At 33.5% G+C, this 12,005-nt stretch overlaps 1 protein-coding gene across 1 annotated transcript; it reads right to left on the minus strand.

The window, feature by feature from the left end:
* Window positions 1-420: 420 nt before the first annotated feature.
* On the minus strand, window positions 421-11,668 carry LOC126808563 (A-kinase anchor protein 14). The gene is made up of 5 exons (XM_050533407.2): window positions 11,552-11,668; window positions 8,401-8,697; window positions 7,896-8,075; window positions 6,604-6,656; window positions 421-1,690 (listed from the first exon to the last, which is right to left on the minus strand). Exons 2-5 carry the CDS (start codon window positions 8,665-8,667, stop codon window positions 1,606-1,608), a joined length of 585 nt encoding a protein of 194 aa, XP_050389364.1. The 5' UTR covers window positions 8,668-8,697; window positions 11,552-11,668; the 3' UTR covers window positions 421-1,605.
* Window positions 11,669-12,005: the final 337 nt, after the last annotated feature.

Here is a 12,005-nt window from a genome sequence, read left to right on the forward strand (position 1 = left end):
ATTCAATTTTATTTCAATAATTCGCTTGCGCGGAGGGGTCATTAGCAGTGGGAGGAAACCGGAGGACCCGGAGAAAACCCACGAGGTCAGACAGCAGAAAATATATAATAATAATAATGTCCATTTCTTGAGCACCAAATCCATCCATTTGCATGCTCAAAGCGTTTTTAACGGCAATAAACTATATACATGTCTAGTCAACGTAAGATTGTTTGAACAAGTAAGTTTTTAATTGAGATTTGCTCAAGAGTTTTGCTCAGTGACAATGTCAATATGATTTCCATTTAAACTTAGTTCAGTTTATAAATTATATTTATTTACATATAAAACGGCAGTTAGACTATGATCCCCATAAAAGAATTCATGAAGCTTGAATAATATTTAATCTTTAAATCTGGGTATCAAAGCTACAAAACTTGGTTCAGTTTATAAATTATATTTATTTACATATAAAACGGCAGTTACACTATGATCCCCATATAAGAATTCATGAAGCTTGAATAATATTTAATCTATAAATCTGGGTTGAATTCGGTAAGTTTCGTATAAAAATAAAAGAAACAAGAGTTATTGATCCAGAATGATAAATATCTTTCAAGGCTTGTTTTATAAAATGGAGATAAAAATAATATAAAAGTTTTCTCTAATGAAATATGGATAAGTTGTTCAACAGCAGAATTTGGCTGCTGATTTTACATTGATAAAAATAATCCAGCGTGACAGAATAAAAATCAATATCTTTAATCCTTTTACAAGAATTTAACAGACTGGTGATAACATGTACATTCAAAACAATATTTCCAATAAATTATTAATGATAATCTTCGCTTTTCAAATTCTGCTTATAGTTTAAAGGGGCAGTCCCACATATGACAGACAGAACATTTATGTAAATCAAAGATCAGATATAGCCTCTTTACCATATCTGAAAATTTCTAATCAAGATATTGGGCCATTCACAAATGATCACTAGATTTGTTTTAACAGGGTTACGTCCCTGATTTAAGGGGGGAGAGAGAGAGAGAGAGAGAGATGGGTTTAACGTCCACTCGACACAAACTTGGTCATTTCGGGACTAACATATGGTTCAATTTATTTCAATAATTTCGCTTGCACAGAGGGGTGTTTAGCAGTGGGAGGAAACCGGAGGACCCGGAGAAAAACCCACGAGGTTGGACAGGCGACCCTATTCCTTGTAACATACAACCAGAGAATCTCAATGACATCCACTCCCCCCCCCCCCCCAATAATAACAATGATCATTTAACGTCGGCAAGTAAATAGATAGAGTTACTCAAGGCACATACTTACACAGTATCAAGTTTGGCCAAACCCCACATGGAAACCCAAAATTTCTACTTCTTCAAAAAGGTTATAACTTCACATAGTTTTTCAATAGTCTTGAATACATGAATTTTCACGTTTTACACATTAAAACATATTTGGGACTGCTTTTCTAATACTTTATTAGTACATCTGACACTAATATTTCCCTGATTTGTTTTTTTATCGATTGACAGTCGATTAAAATATATAATGACAGTCAGTAATTCTGTTTAAATAATAATTGATCAGGGGTTTTTTTTTGTGGTTTCAACATTTTACTCAGAACACTACAGTTGTCATCATCATCACTTTGTTTTCAATAATATCTTTCAGCCATTTCTCTCTGAACCTGGATTGTCCTGGTCTGAAACAAAAATATTTATAATAATATTATTATTAGATATCATCATGTAAATCAATAATTATTATTTCAAACGCTTTTATGAAAATTATTGATCATTAAACTCTGACAAAAGTCAATAATAAAAATTAAAAGTAGAGGACGACGACAACTCTCGTAAAGTGTGATCTTAACAAAAAGGAAAAGAAAAAAAAACCTGACGGAAAAGCCTGAAGAGTTTGCTGACACAATATGGATAAATACATGTACTACCCGGACACCACATAATTTATTAAAAACTGTTATTTTGTATTTTTTATTATTATTTTAAAGGTTTTTTGGGGTTTTTTGAAGTAATTTATTTTTTTAACATGCTGTAATGATCTATTTTGTTTTGTTTTTTTTAATCTGAACAGTTTGTTATTACAACGATAAAAATAAAACTTGGAGAGTTTACAGCCAATCATTCAGAAACAACGACTTTGCTGCTGCTGGGATGCACGACAAGCCACCATCTGTGTTTTTAGTATCTAATCAAATGAAATGAAATGAAATGAGGTTTAATGTTCTACTGTTCTGCTCCTATACTTGGCTAATGAAGACGGCATATACCATACAGTGTGCTATGATGGAAATTTTGTCTGGCCAGCGACACTATGGCCTCTTAAATCGAATTTCAACTGCCAAGGGGTCTTTAACGTGCATGCCAATGTATACACGGGACCTCAGTTTTTTGTCTCATCCAAACGACTCGACAGCTGTCCTTGTCGGGCCCTCCATCCTGCACCACTGACAAGGGGAAACCATGCTGGAAAATCCTGATGGCAATCGAACACATGATGTCCAGGCTAGCGAGCTAGCGTCTTAACCACTTAGCCACCGTGGCTCCCTGTCAATTATCTAACTTTTAATCTGGCACGTTGGGGCTTCAATAAAACACGATTGTGTAATTAGCACATTTAGTACTTTAAAATATATGTAAACCTAGTAGTAGTAGGCCGTCTATAATATAATTGATTGTGTCAGTCACAATGTGCCTATTATCAGTTAAACATTATGTACCGGTATATATCTCAGCCCCCCCTTGTATTCTATTCAAATCAAACCCTGATAAGCAAGACGTTAAGTCTTTGTATATAAGAATTTAATACACAGTTCATATTTCTAGCTAATATTTACCTTGCATTAACCAGGTAAGTAGATTTTATTTATCTAGTAGTTAGGTATGTAATAAATCCCTAACAAATATACCGTAAATATCTTAAAAAACAAGCAGATATAATAAACCCCTAATAAATACTCATACCGTAAACATCTTAAAAAAACTAACTTTAATAAATATACCGTAAAAATCCAAATAAATAACAAAAATTAATAAAACCCTAATAGTAATATACATACTGTAAACAACTTAATTAATAACCTTGATATATTCCACAATAAATGTATACCGTAAACATTCTAATTAATAAGCGAACTTTAATAAAACCTTAATACACTGAACTGTTGGGTCATCAATACCACCAACTTTGACAATGCCTAATAAAAATTTAAAGACGGACAATGTTGCCATGCACCTTTATTTAAACATACATTATGCAAGAGCTAAATCTGTCTATTGCATGTCTTTCTTTAGGCCTGAAATGTTATCTAAATTATTAATTAGACATTAAGAGCGTGTCCGTGAGAAAACCATGCAGAAGGTGCTAAGGCTTCAATCACAGATTTTGACCAAATTTGGTTTATAAGTTGGGATAGTCCCAAAACACATATATGTGCAATATTAGATAAATCTTTCAATTCCTGTATGAGAAAATTGAAAAAACATTTTTCATATGGTGAAATTGCCAAAATCTGTCTTTTCTCAAATACCAACTTTGGCAAGTCCTTACACCTTTACTATACGTAGCAGAAAGACCAAACTCACACAGTTTATCGATGACTCAGTGCTGTTACCACAATATTAACTTCAGACGATTCTGGCGAACGAGATCTGTATACGGACTGGATATCAAAGCCTGTCTAAATTCCCCATTTTTCGTCACCCAAAGTTTGACACCCTATAGCTTCTTCTTTCATGGGATGGGTTTAAAAAAATTATGCTCACGTGAACAAGCAACCTTCCAACATTTGATACAAAAAATAAAAATGACCGGAATCCACTTGACAAAAACTAGGTAAAGGAAACAATAACCCATGAAATTAATCTGTAATTTCCCTATTTTGGAGATAATTAACCGTAGTAGATAAAAAAAACCTTACAATTTATTTTCCTTTTCATTCATATGGTGTTTACTACCAGCCCCAAAATACATTAGTATCTGTTTTATAAAAATATCTTGAAAAAAAATACTTTCAAAGGCCTGTAATCGTTCATGGCTCATCTGGCGTCAACGGGAATTGACTTCTGCAGTTGTCCACGACCTTCCATTGGAGTTTCAATGTGCTCAATCTTAACAAACATATCCATTACTCTCAAATAGACATTATTTTAAATAAAATAATCCAACGAAAATGAAAAATTCACCTAAAAGTGAGATTCGAACCACCAACGACATGACTTCCCCCGACCCACCCTCTCACCGAGTTGCTTGTCCCAGGGCCCCAAGGTCCATGTCGTGGGCCCTGTTCAGGGGGTTTGCCTAGGGCCTCTCTTATTCTAAATCCGGCCCTGAAGGTGCAGCTGACGGTGCCCAAGAGCTGTAGCTACCATACTACACTCTTCAATGTCACCCACTTCGACGCAATTAGGCTTCGTTGCCGTTAATATTTAAGCTTCCACATTTCTGTATTGTAGAAATCAGTGGATGTGTCCCAAAATAAATAGTGGAAACATGCTCTGAAATTAAACATTTTGTAGTCATTTTCGGTAACTTGTTTGAAAATGAAATCTTAAAGAGACAATACAACAAATATGTTAAAGGGACAATACGACAATACCAAATATACAATAAATACAAATACACACTTATATAGAGTACAACATGGTACAAATAATGGCTATGGATATGATGAAAACGTATAAAAGTCAAAAATTTTATTTCTCTAATTAAATTTGCAAAAAAATATATCACAAAAGCTTATTTTTAGCACTTTTCAATAAGCTGTATATTTTAAGTATGTTGCATTCCGGTCATTTTTTTTACACCTATGGATACTATGTGCTTAGCACTTCAAAACCATCCAAAGAAATTCTACTTGCGACCATGAAAGAAATAGTTACAGTGTATCTTTTTCTGCACTATAAGGACAATGTGAATATGGTACCCTAAAACAAGTCCACACAAAATTAGTATGTACTGATTTTTTTTTTCAAATTAGTGCTGGGGTAGAAGTTGACCACCCGCTTTATCAGACAGGGTCAAAATTAGATGGTTGCTATTCCACCATAGAATGCAGTCTGTGCTTAGAAAGGTTGATAAATACACATGTGAAAACCACAATTTTACCCATAAAATGAATAATTCCTGTACAGTCCTTTAGAGGCGACATCAGACTGTAACCACTTCAGCATGTTACCTCTTGCCCCTAGGGGGTGTCAAACCATAAGTTTGATCAAAAACTTCCGACCCCCCATCTTAGCATTTTTTGCGATTTTTGCATGGTCTTCTCGCGGATACACTCTTAATTAACTTATCCAGACAATAATCAACTCTAGATGGCATCGCTAGCCTGCGATCCTTAGTGGATTATGAGCCGATTTACTGCATAACTTTTCTTTACAATTTAACGATTAATTGGATAATCAAGACAATGCTGTTTATCATACTGACTTTAGTTATGATGATCGAGGCCAATGCGGAAATTTCAATCACTTAGTTCTCGGTTCATAGTGAATCAATTTGACTGAAATTTTCAGCAAATTGCCTTTACATTATCTAGTTTTTAACTATTATAGTGAGAACTGCCAACTCGTTATCAAATCTTCCATAATGTATCTTTAATCAAATTTAATAAATCCAGAATCTATAGCGTGCGTTAAATATTTTAAATAATAAACTTTTATTTATTTCATATTTCTTAATGACAACAGAAAAACTAAAATATCAACTAAATGCTGGGCTAAATAATCTATCTAAAATACTCCTGCTCACAACAGAAAATATTTATGGTGGCCGAGAGTAAGAACATTAATTAAACATCTATTACTTTCTAACAAAAAAACTTTTATTTATGTTTTATCTCTTTTCAATTGAAATGTTAATTAAAGTAGCTAAGTCTCTAACTAAATGTCATCCAAAGTCTTCGTCATTGAAAACACAAATTATTTGTCAATTCAAATCAACATTGATGTTGTGATCTTATCGGGAAAAGATGGGCTTCTGATATCCAGTATTTAAGACAAAATAAACATTTTACCATTGGTACACAAATAGTGTACCATAGTGCATTTCAGTGTCATTTGTAACAAGGAACTCGAAGTATGAGACTAGACATATTCCACAGGTCATGTCAAACGGTGACGCCATATTCATATCTGGAGAGCATGTGCAATAAATACTATCGGTATAGACTGAAATAACCAGACGCTATATAAAGTTTGCCATTCGATTGAGACTTCTGGCGTATTTCGCCGAACAAAACTGATTTGAAATTAGATTAAAAACATAAACGATTGAATGTAAAACAGTTTATATACATTCATATTTCATTATTATATGCATTGCTACCCATTTGTGTAAATTTCTAGTTCCCAAATATTAGCGATTTAGCTCCTTTAAACATCAAGTTTAGGATTTTAATTAGTAACCTTGTGACAATGTTCCACAGGTAAAACTGACAATGGATGACCTGTGTTCAGTCAAAATTTAATATTAATTTAAACTACTGAGTTACCAGAATTGATTCACTAAACTCATCCAATACCTGGTACACGAAATATTCTTATACAGAAGTTAGAAAACGAATAGCAAATCTGAATTATTGACAATATTTACCTGTGAACGAGTCTGTTTGTTTCGAAGACATAAAACACATCTACAGAATGATCCTGAAAGTAGAAAAAAAAATTTTTTTTAAAGTTTTCTAAATGCCCTGATCCAATCTGTTTCATAGAAGGTATTGAGAGAGGGAGAGAGATGGGTTTTAACGTCCAGTCCACTCCGGTCATTTCAGGACTAACATAATGGTTCAATTTTATTTCAATAATTCGCTACTGCTTGTCACATACACCCGGGGAATCGTAACCACATCAGAAGACTCAATGACAGACCTTATGATACAGCTCGCACATGCTCGGCCATCTAACCCCCTGAATACATGTAAGTTAGAATTAAATTGTTTGATATTCAGTAATATATAATGTATTTCAGTCTCCTGCTCAGCTTGATACTATAATTTGACTACAATAAAATATAATTTAAGCCTTTAAAATTACAAAAGTGCATACTGGGGATTCTAATAATTCCTTTTTATTTCAGACCAGATTTATTATATCAATAACACCAAAGATTGGAGAGAAAGATATTTTCAAATGAGATTAATTTATTATACTAAATAAATAACATGGACTGCCTATAAATGCAGTAATAAGCAGAATAGTCAAAATTGTCTCCGATATCACTTGATGGAAGCGGACGTTAAAATAAAGCTATTTCACACACAGTAGTCAAACATGGGTTGTCTCCCTTGACAAATTATTCAAGTATTGTTAAATTGAATGAGTTTTATTTTATAGTAATAATTTCAAGAACCTCAGGCTGTATAGTAAAGTTTTACTTCCATTTTATACAAAAGGGGGCTCTTTTGTTTTATTACTGTAGGATTATTTTTTTAAATATTCTGAAATTCCATTCCTCAATGCCACAAGGACATTTGAAGTTCAACCCTTTAGCATCATTAGAATACTGTAGTTAAGTTTTTAAATGTTAAATACTGTGTAATTCAACATGGCGTCCGAGGGGTTTAATATATTTAGATACGGGTTAGTAACAAACGGTTTATTTATAATATGATTATGAGAGTCAAGGGTTGGACTAAAATGTCTTGGAAATCAGAAGGGGGAGGCAACTTGTATGTGTGTCACCTGTCCAACCTCATGGGTTTTCTCCGGGTCCTCCGATTTCCTCCAACTGCAAAAGACCTCAACGCGTAAGGGAAATATTGAAATAAAAATGAACCAAATTAGTCCCGAAATGACCTAGTTGGTGTCGAGCGGACGTTAAACACTATTTCTCTCTCACTCTCTATATTACAGATTAAATATTGACAAAAGAATAAAAGGACCTACCTTGGGTTTAATTTTAGAAACAACAAATGTAAAGTAAACACAAGCTGTCGATCTGGGTACTGGCTTTCTACGGGTTGGTACACTCCATCTTACACGGAATCGATAACGATGATCATAATCGTGGCTGTCTTTACCCAGGAAATCGACACAGTATAACCAACTATCTTGATACTCCCATGTCTAAAATAAAAAAAACAACAATACAACTAAATTCCTAAAATGAGATTTGTGACCACTTGTCAGTATTCATCCTTCCAAGTCACCTGTAGACAATGTTCAATAGAAAGCTTGATCTTGCTTTAACTCGTTACATCTTATCAAGACCTTCACGTAATACCCTGCATATTTCAGCACTAACACAACCTTTTACTACAACTGGTCAGATCTTCATGTAGTGTAGGCCACCGAAAGTATAAAAAACGAAACGAAATATAGATCTGTATTGTAATCAGATTGTATGAACTCCTTTTTCTTTATTTTATTATATTTTGTAAATTATTATTACCTGAATAAATTCCTTTATTTTTTCTTCTGCCCTTTGAATTGAAAATTCTTCTATGGTTAACCAATTTATATTTTTAATTTCGTAATTATCCTCACGGGGCAATACTGGTTGTTCATTTTTACTTTCTCTTGCAAAGTCAAAATAACCTAGCGATTCGAATGTGTGTTCTCGTTCTGACATGCTAGTTTCTAGACGCCTTAGTGCTGTATCTATAACCTGATCGACCAGTGTTTTAGCCTGCTCATCAAATACCTCCGGATCCATCATGATTGATTATGTTGGGTGTTTGACTTTTATCTAAAAAAATAAATTCAAAAACATGATTAGTGTTCCTAGTATATTTTTAATAAGCTGTTTAATAAGTTTATCCAATAATTTTGATTTTAGGCCCCAAGTCGAGTAGAATCCCAAGTCTTCACAAAGCCTGATTAAGCTGAGTCCCGTTCAAGTCGCCCGTCCATCAAATGGAGAGAGAGAGAGAGAGAAATGGGGTTTAACGTCCACTCGACTCAAACTAGGTCATTTCGGGACTAACACATGGTTCAATTTTATTTCTATAATTCGCTTGCACATTGGGATCTTTAGCAGCGGGAGGAAACCGGAGGACCCGGAGAAAACCCACGAGGTTGGACAGGCGACCCTACTCTTTGTCACGTACAACTGGGGATTCAAAACCACGCCAGTTGATTCAATGACAAACCTTATGATACAACATGCACACGCTAACCATTCGGCCATCCACCCCCCGTCCATCAAATGAGTCACTAATTCACGGTGAATAAGGTAAGTTAGAGTCATGCCGCAACTCTTTCAAATCTTTCAATAAATATTCCAATTCAAGTCAGGACATCGATGAGACTAAAAGTCGGACTTGAATTCAAGTCATGGGACAGAGTCGTTTATAATATTAAAAAACTAAATGAATTGTGATTTTCAAAATTGATTCAAATAAATAAATGGTGCATAATAATTAATATTCATATTGCACTAAAAAAAAGAAAATATTATTGACCATTTAATATATTGAATCGAATAGCAAAATAATACAACAGTACTTAGTTAAACTAAAGACCAAAGTCAACTCAGAAAAAAAAAGGAGTAAAATTCGTCTTCAGTACTCGATAGGCCTAGAAGCTAATGAGTAGCCTAATGGAGGCTAATCCAAATTACTACATACAAACTCAACTGTCAAACTGATACAACTTAGGGTTGGGCGATAAACCAGTTTTTCGGTATATCGTGATAAAATCATCGATGATTTTATCATATTGGACTTATTTAAAAATATTGGAAAACCGGTATATCGTGATAACTAAAATTATCACGATGTGATAATTATCATGTCCCAATATTGATGATAATATGCTACATCATACGAAGTCGAAATGGTAATGCTAGAGGTCATGATTGATGCAAGGACTCGTAATCGATGAACAGTTGTTTGGCAACGTCAAGGTTGGACAGTAACATATTTCTCGGGGTATAAGTCGATACTTTTTAATGCCGCCAAAGTCGGACCTTCGTCTTTTAGTCTGCATCGACTTATATATCGATGAAGGTAAAAAAAATGAGGTCAAAAAATGTTTTTTCTCTGTAACTGTCGCCCTACGAAGTACGATGTTGACTGACATCGTTTGCTAAATGTCAAAATAATAGCACTCTCATGGCAAAGTCAACGCACATTGTTCCGACTTTTGCTATTGTTATTCCAATCCACGCCAATACATATATGTAGTTTGTTTAATTTTTTTTTAAAGAATATAACCAACATTTAATAAAGGCTAGAAAATGTCATTAAGATAGAATCTTTCTGCCAATAAGAAACATATCTCTATCTCTCGTGATTTCTCGCAAGAATTCTACTTTAGTTTTCAACTAAATTAACCAATCATAAAAATTCTACTTTAAAGGGACAATAACACTCTTGCTTGCTTGACAGCTCCAGAAAATAAAAAATAGCCTTATTCTAAGTACTAGATGTGTTAGTGTCCTACCTGTTGTGTAAATTATCCATTAAATCCTATTTTACTTGTCCAGAGGGTTCAAAAATATTTTTAAATCCAAGTCCCATTTGAAAAGCTTTACGTCAGGCTTTTCAAATCATTTAGTTGCATTTTTTAAATTAGGTGTGTTAAGATGAAATTTGTATCATCAATTAATTGGAATATTGTAAAATAGTACAATTTGTTGACCAGAATAAAGTTTGGGACATATTATTCAGTTACAACAAGAGTGGTATTGAGCCTTTAAAAGTCGGTAATTATTTTTTTTATTGTCCAATCAATAGACACCTTCTATTTTATTTTAGTCTATTATTAGCACTGTGTGATCGCCAGTCACGTGCGAATAGAAACCATGTATTGTCTTTGTATTTATCAGAGATATTGGAATAAAAAAAGGTTCAAATGAATCAAGAACAAAACTTAGAATACCATTATTACTACTCAAGTTAGTCCTGCATTTAGCAACTAATTATTTTACATTAATTGATTTTTGTATGTTACATCGGCACAGTATTAGACTAGGATAATAACACTACCGTAACTCGATCAAAGATTACTGCCCGAAATGAATGGAAAAACATTCATCTTTCACTACACCGCTTTGACTCATCTATGGACGGAGGTCGGAAAAACAGTAAAATATGACGATTCGACTTATACCCCTCATCGACTTATACTAAAATACGGTATTTACCTCAGTCGCAGCTGTCACTGTCTTATAAGTAGATTTTCGAACCCCTCCAGTTATGTTTAGGTATTATCATCATCAATATTTTACTTCGATTAATGTACGACATTCTATTTACAGAATTAAATTCATCCGTAAAAATAGCATTATTAAGTACCAGGGCAGCTGGTCTAAGATAAATCAAATCTCCATCACTGACATTAGCAACAAAAATGTGGCATCAGGCGACGATTCCAGAACCAAGTATTCAAATTTTGACTTCTTAAGAGTTAAGCCACACGTTTAAATTATCATGATAATATATCGTTTATCATGATATTTGATAAATTATTATCATATATTTTTTTTCATTAGGCCTATCGCATCGCCCAACCCTAAACAACTGGTTTGATTTTAATGTCACATGCTTCTTGAAGAGAAGGTATAGATCCAAATCTTGAAGTGCTACTTTCAAACTCACCTTTTCAAACAAAATCAAAATTAACGACAAATGTCACCAAATTATTACTAAAATTTTACACAAAATATCATTCATCCACCATATTGTAAACAGTTGCTAGGATATCGTATCGACCAATCGCATCAGTCTGTCGAATAATATAAATGTCTTACTTGGATTATCCTCAATTCGAAGTAGAAAAATGAACCCATTGTTTAAAAGAAAATGTAAACAACAACTACATAACTATAGTTGTAAATGGTATAAAGATACTCAAACTTACCTTTGATGCCTATATAAAACACACACATGAATCAAAAACTTAAATTCCATTGAACAATTCAAGATTGATCCAAGCTCTGTTTAAGTATTAATAATTTACTTGATTGCGATAATGCACTAACTCTGTTTTGTTACCAAACGATGTTTTAAGAAGAAAACACTTTCTTATGTTCTTAATTTTATTAACATTTTT

Source organism: Patella vulgata, chromosome 1 (assembly GCF_932274485.2).
Source record: "Patella vulgata chromosome 1, xgPatVulg1.2, whole genome shotgun sequence".
Lineage (NCBI taxonomy): Eukaryota > Metazoa > Mollusca > Gastropoda > Patellidae > Patella > Patella vulgata.